The 17,119-nt window shown below is 39.8% G+C and overlaps 1 protein-coding gene across 18 annotated transcripts in view; it reads right to left on the reverse strand.

Moving 5' to 3' along the window:
• MPDZ (multiple PDZ domain crumbs cell polarity complex component) overlaps nucleotides 1-15,705 on the reverse strand; it is a 103,918-nt gene extending 88,213 nt beyond the window's left edge. For 7 of the 18 annotated variants that reach the window (XM_035309505.1, XM_035309504.1, XM_035309506.1 and 4 more), the window contains exons 1-3: nucleotides 15,474-15,698; nucleotides 7,636-7,710; nucleotides 6,822-6,988 (exon numbers count right to left, since the gene is read on the reverse strand). In XM_035309505.1, the coding sequence (XP_035165396.1) occupies nucleotides 6,822-6,988; nucleotides 7,636-7,651 (183 nt within the window). In that variant the 5' untranslated portion in view covers nucleotides 7,652-7,710; nucleotides 15,474-15,698. Of the gene's footprint in view, nucleotides 1-6,821; nucleotides 6,989-7,635; nucleotides 7,711-11,698; nucleotides 11,766-14,505; nucleotides 14,528-15,473 lie in introns of those variants that run through there. The other 11 variants (XM_035309499.1, XM_035309501.1, XM_035309500.1 and 8 more) reach the window with 5 other exon arrangements.
• Between the last annotated feature and the right edge of the window lie 1,414 nt (nucleotides 15,706-17,119).

Genomic DNA, 17,119 nt, shown 5'->3' on the forward strand with positions numbered 1-17,119 from the left:
CTTCCTGCTGAAGGTTATCATCCTGCTTGGTGAAAGGAGTCACAAAAGAACTTACCACCTGCACCACCAAAGCCAGCAATTTTAGCTTAGAAATGGAACAGCACAGTTTGACCAAAACAAACTGATTCTGCCCCATACAGTGCTGAGAGTTCATAAAACCTCTTTGATACAACCTTTGGAGTGGTAACCTCCAACAAAGTAGGCAAGGCTCAGCAGCTGTGAGTGGTGATGACTCCAGCCAACATGATTAAACTTAAGAGAAAAAATATATATATTAAATGCCTTAAAGTTCATTTAGCACCTTTCTCATCACAACACTACTCCATCTTGGAACCCTTTTAATATAGCATGAACTTAAGTTTCATCAGTCAGGATGGCAGTAAGGGGAAGGGTCACTGGCATTACCATTAGTCCTAAGAAACCCAAATGTGTGTGAAAACTGCTTTTGAATGGTGTGCATAGTCATAAGACAAAAGTAGTAAAAGAAATAAAATTATAATTATGCTAGGAGCAAAATTTGAGACTATAAATAAATCTAGAACCTCTCTGCTTCAGAAATGGAAGAGCCATGCAGGCTAAAACAAACAAACAAAATGGGTAAGAAATATAATATTAAGGCATAGAAGCTTGCTGAAGCTAAGAAATTGCTGCTGTGCCTAGCTCACTCTCTGAAACTCTAGCTTTCTTCATTAAATTCACTCTGAATCTTTCCATATTACCACATGATATGTGGACTACTAACACCAAGACGACCCCAGCCTGTGAAACCTCTCACCATATAGAACAGAACTGTCCTCTGTGTATCAGGAACACTCTTTACACACATAAAGGGACCAATATACAACTCTAGAAAAATCATGCCATGCACAAAAAAAAAAATGAAATCAAGCAAAGCCCAGTACTCCTAAGGCATAGCACTTTTACAATTGTGTGAATAATGTAAATGGCGTTTATATTATGGTATTGTCTTGCTCCAACACAGAATAAAGCACTTACTTTTCTGTACACAAAAACGGCAAAGAGAAAAATGGAGCTACATCTCAAAAATAAAAGGCTATTGAATACAACACATTCCCCTTAGTATGAATTGTAATATATGTATTGTCTGAATTTAGAGTTCTTCTCACCCATTGAGCATCCAGTACAGCCATCAGTATATAGAGGAGCTCTGCATACATCCTGCAGAAAGTTCTGTAAATGTTCTGCTAGAACTGCTTAGCAAGGTATTGCTTTAAGGTCATTTCACTGGTGGCAATGCTCAAACAACAGACCACAAGGGGTACATTAACTTCCACCTGACCATATTACTAGTATCATCATTTTCTTCTCTATACAAGTTTGAAGTTCTTAAATGTGAGTTGTTCATTAAAACATGGCATTTTCCTTCAGAACTTATTTTTTCTTCTCTGCTAGAAAACTCTCACAACTACTTGCTAGAATAGAAGTAGCAACAGGCCACAGATTCATATTTTAGCATCACATTGTATGTTTTCACAGACCAAATCCTCTTCAAACTGAAAATACAGCAGCCACCCTGTCAGTCTGGCACCTTGTCCTTTCTGTACATTTCTGTGAGCTAGCTGGTACACTGATGCAAAGGTGTGGGAGCTGACTGAACCCCTGTATTCCTTCTGCCTTCCAAACTAGTGTTGAGATGGAAATTGTTCATGATTTTCTAAGACATTTTTCCATAACTACATACTAACTCCATTACTCTAAAGACACCTGATAGTCTTTATTTGCATGACGGTTAATGTATCACTGAAAAGAAGAGCTGCACACAATATAAAGCATGGAAAGTTAAAAAGAACCTCCAATCTATACCAGTTTAAATAAAGCTTTGAAAAAGTTCATCTCAAACCTTCACTAGAACTATGATTAAAGAATAGCTACAATGCCGTATCAAACACTACCTCTTCTCTAACAATTGATAGCAACACTTCATGTTCATCACTCTTTTTTTCTTTTTAAAGAAAGTTACACGTTCAATACAGTATGTGCTTAATATGGGAAACCCACCTCATATAACGTGGCTTCTGCTTCTGGCTTGTGATGAGTAGTCTAAGAAAACCTACCGAACAGTTAACAGAATGAAGTTCTGCATATATGTGTGTGTAAAAAAAACTTGTATTTAAGAATTCATCTCCCTTTCTCTCCTGAAACACATCCACATACACTTTAAAATCATTTCTGTTTTAAAATGACATTTACAATAACCCTAAAGGTAGAATATTAGAATCCCCAGACAAAATAAGAACAGAAACATCATGATCCCTTGGTTTTCCTTTCTTCCCTCCACCCCTTCAAATACAGGCTTACAGCATGTAAAAAAATCAGGAGAACTGGTGTATGTCATTGTTAATCACAGAAGTATATCTCATTTCTGGGGGCGCAATAAGTCACAAGTAGAAATCTTAGGAAGATGATGCTCTTGTGGTTTCAAGAAATAGTTTCCATAGCATAGGAATTGTAATGCTTCACAACAATAAATTCACTATAATTGTATTGAGAAGTTCCTTTATAGCAATGTGATTATTTAAGTACTGTATTAAAGAATATTGCTTTTATAATTTGGCTTGTGGTAATTGTCTTTGATTGGCCTCTTCTTTACTTTACATAACATCAACAATATATGGACATAACTTGGCATAAGAGGAAAAGAAAATTCACAAATACCATTGAGCATGATAAAAACTACACTACAATTGCACAGATTGATGGTAAATGCAGTCAAACAGCACTTACATTTGGTTGTTCACAATGTGCTTAATAAAAAAAAAAAAATCAGTCATGTCTGTAAGCTTATCAGCATTCAAAGCAATGTAATCATCATTGCTAAGTCTCAACTGTCAAACGAACAAATTCCTGGGGTTTCTACTCTTTAAAGTCCCCAGCCTCAGACACCACATGCAACATGAGGCAGTATTTCATGTGAGCGTGCTGTGTAGTGAAAGGGTCAGTAGGAGCAAGAGTGGTTAACAGAAGTGGTGAAGCACAAGTCAGCCACATGGGAGCCCTGCGTGGGAGGTCCCAGGCGAGCATCTGCTGCCAGGCTCCCCACAGGAGCCTCCCTGCCTGCCCCAAATTCCTCTCCAAAGGAGAAGGCAGCACGCACAAAAACACTGCAAGGGCAGCACTGAAATCTCCAAGTCTCCTCTGGAACAAGCGACAGCTATTCATGAGGCACCCTGCTCCCCAGTAATGCTTCAAAGCAATTCTGCTAAACACTCCTTCACCTCCCTGAGAAAGGGCTCCATCCTCGGGAGGTATGGAGCAGATAGCAAATTAGCTTTTCATATGGGAGTATGAACTACTTTGTTTTAAATAACAGAACAAATGGCACAATCATAGGAAGGAGCTCAGAATAATAACTAAAAGTCCTTGTCTGCTGTGCAAATCACAGCACTAAGCGACCATTCACAGGCACTATGAAAGATGCTGTTTCTCCATCTTGTTCCTCCTCTAAATTTGTCTTGCAGTCCTGGGCACCCAGCTATCACATGCAAATTAGTAGGTGCCTGCACTGCAGGCAGAATTTTTCCTTTACTGCACTGTGTATAAAAAGCTATGACGGAGCTCACAAGGAAAAAAAAAATCTGAGGAATGTAGCCCAGCCAAGGAAAGGATTTTTTTGTTCTGGTAAAACCCTGAGCTGAGTGAAGAAGGGAGGTAGAAGAGAGACAGTGAGTAGGTAAGTGAGAGGCAGAAAGGAATAGAAGAGAGAGGTGCCAGAGAAGGGCTGCCAGTGCTGTCTGGGTGTTTTCTTTAATACATTTTACATGCAAAAGAAAATATTCTTAAGAGACCTGAAAAGTTCAAAACATCACAGTCTCTGCTTTTCTTTTCTGTCACTCCTTTATCTGCAAACAACAAGATTGCTCTTCACAATCAGAAAGCAAGCATTCACCAAGGAATAAGGATACTAAGAGGGAGAAAAAGTGTTTGCTTCAGCACTCCTCAACTCAAGGGGCTGGGGAAGTAAGGATAACAATTCTCAACAAAACATTCCTTCGGTGTTCCTAGACTTTTCCCACTCCAGTTCTTAACTCTGCAATGACAGACCTGCAGTGTAAACAAAAACTATTTGCTTATCTAAGAAAAAAAAAATCTTGTTTGCTTATCTAAGAAAAAAAAACAATCTTTAGAGCACCTATCAATAGGTACCAAAGCATCAGATTTGCTGACTTCTGCACTGTGCCTCATCAATTTCCATCTGAAGCAACATACTGTTCATTCCACAGCATTCCACTGAACACAAATGCAAACTCAAGAGGTTCTTGTTAAGCACACAACAACAATAGAAGGCGATCAGTTTCCAATTAACATGCAGAAGCTTTAAGGAAATGGAACTGCAAATCTGAAACACCTGCTTGCATGGAGACACTCTTTTTCAGATCTCTGGGTGCTTAAGAGATCACTTTTCTGTCAAAAAAAAAAAAAAAACAAAAAACAAAAAAACAGCACAGGAAGCCTAGTATTTTAGACCATAAAATGGAGCCAACACTCACAGGAATGCAGAAAGTACTTGTATGCTAAAACCGTGTATTTACATCCTAAATCTTGATAGAATGTGACTGATATTTACAAGTTTTGGTGGGACATTTTCCAGACTCACTTCACAAACAGAAGATGGTCTCACAATCATCCCTGCACCTTTCAGATACAGTGCCTCAAGAGCAAAATATATCCTACCCTTGAAAATTGTTATCAGGCCACTACAGGCCCACAAATAGGTCTTACTTAGTGATCTACTTCTACTGGGATTCTTGCAACAAATTAGTTTAACTTAAAGTAAACTGCAATCATTGCTCCTCTGCTCCCATCCTCTCCTCCAAACCAATACTTCACTGACAGATGGCCTTCTCCTGCGAATTTTGCAATAGTCTTGTAGCTCTTCAAAAACTCACCAACTAATTAAAAACACATTAACATTTAAACAGACTGTCACACTTTACCTTGAGAAGAAAGAGACCATGTTTCAACTTCAGGACAGCTTATCATGCAGGATCAAGAGAATTTAACCATCTTAGGCTGCAGTGGGTAGACTGCTATAACTAGCCACTGCACTGCTCAACACCACTTGACAAGTGTCAAAGATAGCTCTGACCACAAGTGCTTGGGAAACGTGTCTCCATCCTCTGCCTGGCAGTGCTCAGTAAAAAAGCCTGGTCTATACTCACATGCCTTGCAGTTTTCACCAACAAGTAATTTCAGAGTTCCAAGAGCACAGTGCCTTTCCAGCCATTAAAACAAAACAAAAATCAAAAACAAACAAAAAAAAACTATATGGTGGCCTCAAACAAATTTGAGGCTTTGAAAATGTCAAGAAATTTAATTTTCTAATTGACTGCCTATTACATTCATTCTTCCCCTTGTTTCAATATCTTTATGAACATTTAAATAAAGCAAAGAAGAAACAGACTATTTCACGTTATACTGCAGGGAAGAAAAGATTCCATAGAGAAAATATAGGATACTTTTTAAGAGGTGACCCAAATCTAAGAATGGAAACTTACATTTGCATGTGCAGGTGTTCATAGGAGTACATATTAAAAAACAAAATCACATACAAGTAGTTCCCCTGTCAGCTAAATAGGGTACTACGTACATATCATGCAACATGCACAGACCACTGAAGTTACTGCACAGATAGATCTGTGAGGTTGGGGCTGCTGGTGAAACTATTACTTGATTTTAAAAAAAAAAAAAAAAAAAAAAAAAAGCTCATCTGAAATAACCTATGGACTATCAGTTGTATCTCATTTAGATGACTATTTAGAAACAGAAGCAACCTTCAACTTCAAAGTTAATGACTAGAAGTGAAAATTTCATCTGCCTTTTCAGCAAATTCCCTCTAATGTTTCAGGCACACCTTGTTTTTGGATTGTATGTTCCCACAGTCATCACCACATAAGTAGCCATGTATGTATCCTGTAGCATCAAGATGATCTACAGGAAACAGCAAAGGGACAGACTACCATGCGGTTGTATCAGCCTCAGGAAGACAAGGACTCCTAACCAGCTACAGCCTGGCCAGAGACCAGATGCAGCTCCATACTGATGATATTGCAAAATGCAATGGCTGCTTCCTCCTACTTAGGCATTTCTGCATACCAGTCGCACAGTCACCCATCTTGCAGCAGTCAACAGGAAAAACTATTTGCAGAGCCAGATATTTAGTTTAGTTACTGAACTACATTTTATATTCAAGTTTTTATTTCCATCTCATCAGAATAAGATGACAATAACAAATAATTAAGTCAATAAAAATAAGATGCCCCTTTTCTCATCCTCACCAAAGGAAGGCAGAGAGGTAATACTTTTACTTACACTCCTGAACAAGGACAAAGGAGGCAGAAACTCTCACTTCTGTTTAATCTCTTACTCCTATGTCAAGAAAAATGTATCTTCATCTCTTTATGAAGCCAACATTTCCACAGCTCCCCTTATGTATTCTCATTTTAGCAGGTTAAGATATAAGGAATCAACAAAAGGTCCATAGGAAAGAAAAAAAAAGTGAGACCACAAACTAAACACAATGCTTCCTTTTGAAGGACAGACACAAAGCTGTACATTAACTCACTACCCAGTACCACCATTTCCCCACAGTGCACCTCGTATCTTACAAGTATTTATGTTAAAAGTGCATGCACACACTACGAGCCACAATAAAACCCAGAAAAGTCACTGGGTAAACCCTCCTCCATTCTCTGAAGCTTTGGATCAGATCTTTAATGATTTCACTACACAACATGCAAAGAGATACACATATTCTTGCACCTTCAGTTTTTCTCTTGTGACTCTGGGGCTGCTTTTCCTACCTGATCTCTCAGCTGTTGAACAGAAGTCTGAAGGTTGAGAATTTGGTTGAAAAGAGGACTCTGCAGCACCGATTTTAATAAGCTCAGTTTTTCCTCATGTGCGATGTCACCTCGATCGCGAAGCTTCGCCTGTAAGCGCTCTACGGCCTGGAGAGCCCGATGTGTATCTGTAGAGATATTCACTCCAAGTCAGTAGAAGTTTAGAAACAGAGACATAGGAAGCAGGCAACAGATTTTAATAAATCCTTCTCTTCTGTTCAAACTACAGAGGACTTCAGTGGTTCAGTTTTGAACAAAAAACCCAGCCCAAACATGTCTTAATGAATCAGGAAGTCGGAGGCAGAGCACAAAACAGAGAGCAAAGAAAATTACATTTCTTTCCACTAAAAACTGTGTTTCAGAAGTGAAAGAGCCTTCATTAAAAATTCATTTACAAGAACTGTGGCAACTGTGTGTAAGTGTACATAACTGTACAGGCAACTGTAAATGAGAAGTGACACAAATATCTCTAAAAGGAAACATCTGTCTTCTCCATATGAACTTCTAACATTCTACTGAAGACTAAAACAAAACAAGTGGAAAAAGATGAATACACTAAACAAATGAACTGTTTTCAGTAGGAAAGGACTTAGGAAAGGACTATATATATATATATACCTATATATAGAGAGAGAGAGAGAGGCAGGTATTTTTTACAAAACCTACCTCAGTTGTATAGAATATATAGAGTATATACCAATGTCCTACATCTATCAAGCACACTTAATTTAGCTAAAAAAAAATACAGTGATACAAATAAAAAGAAAAAGATTACCAATTGTTTCCAACATTTTTTCAGCTTCTCGGCTTCTACTCCAATATGGTAAGTGGTAGCAAATACAGTATTTTCCTGCAAAATATCAGACAAGGAAAACAGTCACATTTATAGACTATTAACTACTGAGTTCTGAAGGAGAAGAAAAAAGTTTCACTTGTGAAAGCAATATACAGCCTCCCAAAATAACAACCCACAAGAACTATATCTCCTTGGATAACTAGAATAACCTCATAGGTGACCATATTCTGAGTCACTTTAGAGCTTGAAACCTTCCTGAAAATTGCTTTTAGGAATATACTTGGTAATATTTTTACATTTCCATATCAAAGGCTCTGTCTGTATACTGCTACACAACATCTCCTGAATTGCTCTAATAAGAAGCTATGAATCATAGCTGTCACTGACACTTTACAGCATTTCATTGCTTTCCTTTTCAGTGATTCATAAAAGCATTACCCCTGGGTTCAGTTTTCAAGCCCTATGTCGACAATTTTAGGTGCATGAGCCGCAGCTTACCTTTTAAAATCACCTTTTAAAAAGAAAAGTCACATAAGCCACAACGTGTTAATGCTATCCAGGCCTGTCACGCTACAACCTCCACTATTAACACACACTGGTATTAATATATGAATGATAGATGATTTTTGCAAAAGTAAGTTTCCAGGCAGGAAACTCTATCCTGGGAAGAAGAAATTTCTGAAATTGGTTTGTTTTTGGGGGGTTGGTAGGTTTTTGTTACGGTTTTTATTAGGGTTTTTGCTTTGTTTTGCTTCTTAATAGCGTGTCTGATGTTGTTCAGAAATTTGTAATGTTGGATAAGCAGTAGCGTCTGACCATCCATCCACAAGAGTGATGGAGATGGGTAACTGAAGGGAAGTGAGAAGTTTAAACATCACTGCAGATATATGAAATCAGTTGTGCCTTTCTTCGTGTTATCCTCCAAAACAGTACCTTTGTTTTCTTGAGAATACAAAAGCAGTTTAAGACAACATCCCAATTTGAATCTGGTGAGAAAATCACCACAAAGAGAACAGTGATCAGTAAACAGGCAGGAAAAGTGACTTTCTTCATACATAAAAAGGAAAAAATCAGGAAAGGATGGTGCTGATAGATCTCCAGGGGTGAGATCTGTCTCACCTTCACATGGGAAGGGTTGGATGAGGTTATTTAAAAATCAAGAAAGAAGATGGATTCCCCAAACCTTAATCACTGATAGCTTTTACTTTGAGATTTAAAAAACAAACAAACAAACAAAAACTATCACATCCTCTATTCAGAGCCCCTATTTACAAACAGAGCCATTTATGTCCTGTTCATGTCCTTCTCTCAATGGCAATGCCAACTAAAGCAGCTTTTCCCTGTTTCACCATTCCAGCTCTTTCCGTACAACTGCTCATGCAGCTGTGTTGTGGATGCAAACAGAGAACTGCATCAAAAAAAAAAAAAAAAAAGGAGATTATTTCTCTGTCGCCTCTGTCCCATGATCCTTTTATCATGCTATTGCATGCACGTGCACACTGCCATCGTATCTTTAGCTTTCACCTTTTGATGAACTAATCATGAAAAATACAAGCTTACTGTTCTGCTTTAGGTCCCTGAGAATCTCAGGAAGAGAAGCAGCTGTAAAGAGCAAACACCTTTTGAGGCTGCAGGATCTTGCTTTACATTATGTTTCAACTTGCCTAAAATATCATTCTTGGTGTCCTATGAAAAGCATGTTTTACAAGCAACAGAATGGACAAGGTCACCACTGTGTTCAATCCTAGAATAATGATCTCTGATGATTTGTAACGGAAGCTTTCTCAAAATAGACACTTATTAACACAAGTCACTAAACAGACTCTAGAGATAGAGATGATCCTATTTAATCTGCAATGAAAAAAAAAGTGCTTAGCTCTGCTAAGGCACTCACGATATACTTTCTATTTACCTCATGCACTAAAAGGAGGAATACTGCTCCAGTGCTACCTCAATGTCAGCACATTATTTTTTTTTTTTTTAAAACTCAAAATTCATTTTATTTCTTCTTAATTCTCCTTATTGTGTGTTTATATTGGCTGAGATTGCCTCCTCAGCCGACCCGCTTAATGCTTTTGTTGACTGCAGCACCAAGAGGGATCAAGACTGAAACTGCCGTCAGGATGTTTTCCTTCAGGACACTTCCTCTGACGCAGAAGCGAGGCACTGAGGCGCACCAGTATTTCTGTGTCTCACAGTCCAAGATGACCCCTCTTTGCTCTGTGCATACTCGTAAATGGCGAAAAGCCACGTGACCGTGCTCCTGCTGTGTCCCATCCATGCTAGGAAGTGGGGTCTGTCAGCACCAGCTTAGTGGCACATCAACGTAGCCCAAGTACAAGAGAAGCAAACACCGCACAGACACCCATAATCACCAACCACCACCTACTGCAGCGGCAATTCCTGGCTTTTAAAGCAGCTTGCTTCTAGGTATTTTGGTAAAAATGCACTGGAACAAATCTTGTCCAGGGAGAAGTGTGGAGGGAGGCACGCACACTTATTTGTTGAAAAAAGTACATCTATCATTTGCTATAGGGAGTGTTTTTATAATATGATGACAAATTCTAGAGGCACAAATGAGATATTTATTTCTGATCGTCTTACTTTCCATTCTCCTGGCTGTCTGCATCAGAGGAATCTGAAGCCAAAACCTACCCTCCTATAAATGACATAAATACTGTTTGTGATTCAAAGAGCTTAGTAGCTTAGTTCAAAGTAGCTTTAACTATTTATGCGTTTCAACACAAAAATTTATTAATCTCTTCACAGTAGTAAGAACACTGACTGAATGAATTGCACTTTATTGGCTACTTGAAGAAGTACTGCTAAATGAGTAGCAAGTTAATCTCACTTCGATGTTTTTAAAGGCACAGGTATCTGACAGATCTGGCTTAAAAAAAAAAAAAAAAAAAAAAAAACACTTTCTCTTTCCTCCTGCTTTTTAAGCAAGTAAAAAGCACATGCAACTTTAGCCAGGTACACAATGAGAAATATGTAACCTTTTACTAAGCATGCATAGAAGATAAAAGATGATCCCTTTCATGTGCTCATTAATACACTTGCCCTTCTAAAATCTGAACTCCCCACCTAACACACAAAAATGTGTGTTATGCATCTCTCCACCCTTGCAGCTGCCTTCACAGAATCACAGAATCATCTAGGTTGAAAGAGACCTCTAAGATCACCGAGTCCAGCCTCCGACCTAACACTAACAAGTCCTCCGTCCTTCTTCTTTCTTAGTGGAGGCAGTCCTTCTTCTGTTAGGTATGTTTTCTGGCAACAGAAAACAGCTGACATGCTGCTGTCCTGATTTCTTAGAGCACACTCCTAAAACACTAAAATCCATAGGTATAGGAATTTTAAAAAATAAGAGACATTAAATTTATATTTACCACCTCCTCTGTATTGCAACCATGCAACTATTTAGGGAAACAGAAGATTCACAAAAAAAAAAAAAAAAAAAAAAAAAAAAAGATTAGCCACTTTTAATTATTACTCTTTCACACCTGATCATGTAGTTTCAACAAGGAAACTTACTTGTTTTCACTGAGAGTACTCCATCTACAATTTCATAAATCCATTTCAGAAAATACCTCAAAAACTAACGCTCATAGCACGGGATTAACAAACATGCAATGAAAAAAGATATAAAGCACAGTTATAGGCTTTGCCTTATAGCTCCTGCATTACTTTAAATGCTCTCAGGATACAAAGGAAACACCTATCTTGAGAGCGATCTCTAGGCACAAACTTTGCCTAGGAGCTGCGTGAGATTAAAAACCAAATCTGATTCAAATAAACATGGTAATCACCACCTATATTCTGTAGCTGCTAAAAAGAGCATTTCAAAACTCCTAATCTAAATTTCAACACCTGGGCCTGAATTTGGCTGAGGTATGGATATCCTTTTGTACTTGATTGTTATCCTCTGTCTTGCCTTTCCCCTGCTTTCTGTCTGTCACTCAGACAGGCATGTTGTGTTAGCCCTGCTTGGCACAAGAATGAAAACCAAACCACACAGGAAATGGAAGACACTAATTACTGCTAAACCTTCCCTATTGCCTGCAGTTTAAAGGAGCTCTTCTCTTTCACCCAGCTACTTCTGTCACACTGGCTACTATCCCTGTGGAGAAAATTAAGGTGATCCCTGGAGTCCTGGAAGACAAGACTTGTCAATATCAAGGCAGATGAAACCATCCAAGGTAAACTGAAAAGTCTCACACTTTCTATTAATTCTTCCACTGTCATGAAGGGAGTTCACTTTCAAGAACTACAAGCAATATTAGATGGGACTGACCACTGCAGCTTGACAGGTATAGCCTTCATTAATCATAATAAAAGTGGTATACATGCCTGAGCATGGACAGAGTTGGTGTGGAAATAAATGCAGGAGAGCAGTGACAAACAGGGAAAGAGGGGAAGAAGAAACTAAAAGCAGAAATGAATAAAGATGTGAAAAAAGGCTAGTCCACTGCTTCACTGACAGATCACCAATGTGCAGGTAATAACAACCACCTGTTTCACAAGTCAAAGAACTGCAGGCTCAGGCTGCATGCTTTTGTATGACAGAAGAGGAAACTCTTCAATAAAAGAAAAAACAATTTGTAAGGACTTAATACAGGTAAAATTAATGTTCTCTGTTCCACAATGAACAAAACAGATTTCCACTATGAGGAATGTAACAAGAGAAACGTGAAATTTACATTTAAAAGCTTTATAAATGCAAAAATTGTTCTGAAAATTTCAAAGCAGAAAAAAAAAAGAAAAAAGCTAGTTCCCAAACAGATAGCCTATATTAAGACTATAAGCAGTTTGGTTTGAAAAGGGACACTGCTAGCTTCAAAAACATGTAAAAGGGTGACTGTAATAGCTCTATATGTCAGAGGAAAGTCCTTTGATAGAGCTAAAGAACATAACATATTTTGAAACCAACCATGAAAAATAAATTTTGAACACTCAACTGATTTTAACCTTCTGTACACACCACACTAATGTTTTAAGGAAACTTACAGTGCTTTCAGAGAAATGCACAATCTTCTCCTTTCTGTTGAATTAGTGTTCTGTAACACAGTAAGAATCCTTACATGAATGCAATATTCATGTTAGTTGATGCACAAGTGACTATTACAACCTGGAACTGGGCCTAAACTACACTTTCTTCTCTTACCTTCTGCTTGAACATATGCGATGCAGGATATTCAGAAATATCCATTAAGAGTACTGAAAAAAGCAACATAGCAGGGGAACTTTCTTCTGGTAAGTAAAGTAACAAATAGATAATCTGTTTACAATATATATTTCAGTTAACAGTTTAAATTGGCATTAATTGAAAACACTTGCTTCAAACACCAGAAGTATAGGAATAGCTTCTGAAACCACAGAATATATGTGACACTACATATCCTGAGTCAGAGTATAAAAATCCAGGTATGGCTACTATTGCCTATTTAGTTCTCTAGTACATAGATTTGATTAACATATTCATTAAATTCAGTTAAGCTTAATTAAATGCATCTCCTCCAACAGCTGCATTTCTTAATGTATACTGGACTTTTCACAGAGGTGAAAAAAGTACTCATAAATTAATAAACAAGAAGCATCATTGATAAATTTCCACTAATCTTCAATGAAGAGTTATCTTCCTTTAAAGCTGAAGACACTACAGAACTTCTATTATATTTTGTGAAAATTAACGGAGAGTAATGCAGGAAGCCATTACATCATGTAACCAGTCTACTGTACAAGGTGGTTCAGATGTAAGAACTTGGTCTGAAAACCCTATTAAAAGAAATACTCCAATCTGTCTAGGCCAATTATTTCAAAAGCAGCAGCAACAGTACTCCAAAGCAATTTCTGTGAGAAGAGGGCACTGAACACTTAATGGCACAGTTATGTATTGACTTGCTGTGTATGTCAATGGCAAAACAAAACCGCCCTTACCAATTATGATACACTGTACTGTCAGCATAGTTTTGTTCTGGCTTAAACTGCTTCAGCAGGATGCTTCAATAGAAAGCAGATTTAAAAACTTAGTTCATACCATATACAGAATTTTAAGTTTTCATACAGGAAACATGGACCAGACAATTTCAAAGCTCTTTATTTTGGTTTTCAAGGCACTGATTAAAATGCTATCAATTAAAACCATTTACAGTGATCTGAGTACCTGTAAAGTTGTATGACATTAATCTCCACAGAATTCACAGACACAGTGCCAGATGGAAAATAAAGATCATCTATTAGTACGTAAGTAGTGCAGCTCTTTTTTCCATAGCGCCGATAACAATCTAGCTTCCCTAACACACTTCTATGTCACAAGAGGGGAGAACATATCCTGTTCCGGAAGAAAATAAATTCTTGGTAGCACAAAGGAAATTAGAAATACTAGCCATAATCAGTAAATGTTGCATGCATGCTCTGTTAATGCAATATGGAAATTAAAAAATATCCCTGAAATGGGTAACAACTTCAAAAAATAAGATGTTCTGTGCCACTAAAACATTGCTTGTTAATGTCTATGCTGATATGCCCTGAGGTATTTTAATTCTGCATTCTTTTTCTTCTAACGTTACGTTATTTTCCATTTCCATATGAGCATCACATAATATTTCCCAAAAATACTTGACTACTTTGCTTTCCACTAGTTTAGACTCTTCCCTACCAACAAGTTGTTATCTTGGAAAATGCACTGCTGATATGGAAACCACAAGGCATTACACAACAGACTTCCACAACAGCTGAAGCCAGGCCCTTTAATTTGATCAAGACACAGCTCTGCTTGGGCAAAGGACTCCAGCTATCCTTTCCAGTACTATAGCCAGTAATGGTATTTTCTGTTCAACAGGTTACGCTAACAGTCTCCTGTGTGTGAAAAGGAGCACAAATATACAGGGATGAGGCACTGCTTTTAAAGCTGAAAGAAAGGGGAAAAGGAAAAGGAGAAAATAACACTGCTCAACCAAGTTATAAATCAAATCCATTAAATGTGGTACAAGTTGTCCAAAGGGTCAGCTTTGTGAGCGTTTGTCTTGTCTATTATTCTTCCCAATAACCCAGGAATGCACAGGATGCAGGGGAGGGGAACCACACAAGCAACAAACCGTCCCTCAAAGCAAACCCTTCTCTTCACACGACCAGACCTACCAAAAGGCAAAAAACTGACTCCCAGCCTTGCACCTCTCACCCCACCCTACGGAAAGGACCGTGCTTCATGCAGACCCGGCGAGGCCTCAGAAAGCTCCAGCGAGCTCCAGCACTGCGAACCAACAGAGCAATAGAAAGGCACTCTCCATCCAAGCTCCAGGGGTCTGGCTCGGGGAAAGCCGGCCGCTCGGCCCCGTTTTCGCTTCCAGGGGGGTGCAACTGGCAGCACCCAGCGGAGAGCAGCCGCACCCACCCACCCCACCCCGCCCCGAGACCCGGCTTCGACCCTCGACGCCCCCAGACGGGGAAAATACAAAATAATAAAGGAAAAAAAAAAAAAAGGAGAGAGAGATGTGGGAGAGAAAAGGAGGCAGCGGGCGGACATTCCCGCAGCCGCCGGGGGCGACGCGGCTGTTGTTTACATGCGGACTGCCCGCCAGGCCGGCACGGCACGGCCGGGGACCGGGGAGAGCAACAGGCTCAGCCCCGAACGGCTCCGCGGCCTCTCTCCGCCTCCCGACCGCCCCCCGCAACCCGACGAGCCGAAACCCCCGCGGTCAGGCTTCGGGAAATAAATACGTTTAACGGGGCCCCGCACGGCCCCGGCGCCACCACGGGTCCCCACAAAGGCGGGCGGCCCGGCCCGGCCCGGCCCGGCCCGGCGTCCCGCTTACCCGCCCGGCTCCGCTCTCCGCCTTCGCCCGGCCCGCCCCCGAGTAACGGCGCCGGCCGCGCTGCGCCGCGGGGCAGCCGCTGAGGCACGCCCCGGCGGCCTGAAACCTAATCCTGACCGCCGCCCCCGCGGCTCGGCTCGGAAAGGGGGGAGCCGGGAGCCGGGGGGGGGTCGCCTGCCCGGGGCCGTGCCGGCGGTTTCACGGCCGTAGGCGAGGCTCCAAACTGGGCCGGGTGGCTCAGCGCACGCCCTTTGCCAGGATGCGACCGAGCGGCTGGGTTTGTCCTCCACTCTTGTCCCCTTTTTTTTTGTTGTTGTTTACGTGTAAAAGTGGGCACTCGCCCCTAAGCTTTTCGGGTTGTGGTGTGCGCCGTGCCTCCTGCTGCAGGTCAGCCGGGCCCAGCCCTTCGGGAGCAGAAGAGCACGAAGCTACCTGCCCCTGCTTGCACCCCAAAAGCCACCGTCATCCCCACTGGGCCAGCAAGATGAGTCTGGGGTTGAGTGGAGGGAAATGGGAAACGTTTGGAAATAAAGCATGAAATCAGACAAAATGGTGAATGAGGTTATAAGGCTAACGAAAATGTGATTTTCCCTCTTTTCCAGCAACTAAAAGAAGGTGCAGTGTACCTTTCACGTAAGTATAAACACCATGAGAGTAAAGCACATAATGCTGGATCAGTTGGTATGACGGTAAGAATTAATTCTGGAAAAAAAAAAAAAAAAAAAAAAAAAAAAGTGTAATTATTTCACTTGATTTCTTAAGTTTGCGTGCTTGGACATCACATCAAGACTGTGGGCTCCACTGCTCCTTGCCAAGAGATAATGCCATGTTGCAAATGCAGATGGTGGTTCTGCTGCAATGAGATGCTTTGTGGTGAAAAGAGCCCTGGGTCTGCAGCTGCTTGGCGCCCAGCTCTCCCACCTGCCTTCTTGCTTTGGCTTGGTTCTTCCTGCAAACGGATTTGAGTGTGTTACTATATTCAAGCAATGTTTTTGTTGTTGTTGTTTTGTACCAAAAACAATTAAAGAATGTAATTGTTTTGGACATAAAGTAGAATATCAACCTGTTTATCTGAGAGAGGATTGATCAATGCAATACTGGTATTGGCACTTTCAAAAGCAGAACATTTCCCATGTAAATTTAAAGAAACACCACTCTTTGTACATGTAATTTTTTTTATTATTGTTGTTATTATTTGACAGATTAACTTCTGAAAAAAGTTACCCTCAAGACAATGTTTGTCATGTATTACAGCTGGTAGATTGAAGGACTCCAAATGATTAGCTACCTGTTTCTCTGATACATATTTGAATCTGTGTGTAATTATATGTTTAACAAACATTCTTCCACTTCTTGAAAAAGATTAATCATTTTCCCTATTTAATTCACAAGTTATATTCCTCAATTCATTGTGTGCTGGTGAGCATATTGCTCATCAAATCAAACATTGGGGTTCTGTTTGCTATTGCTATATCAGTGAATGCCCTATAAACTGCCCCACCTGCCTTCCACGTTACATTAGCCTTTATTGACTCTAGGGTGAAATCTTAGGTACAAGGCACAATTTGCATGTACCATTATTTAACAAATAATCCACAGTCAAATAGATAAATGCAAAACGAGACAGCTATTGTTACTTATTCTGT

Source organism: Oxyura jamaicensis, chromosome Z, assembly GCF_011077185.1.
Source record: "Oxyura jamaicensis isolate SHBP4307 breed ruddy duck chromosome Z, BPBGC_Ojam_1.0, whole genome shotgun sequence".
Taxonomy (NCBI): Eukaryota; Metazoa; Chordata; class Aves; order Anseriformes; family Anatidae; genus Oxyura; species Oxyura jamaicensis.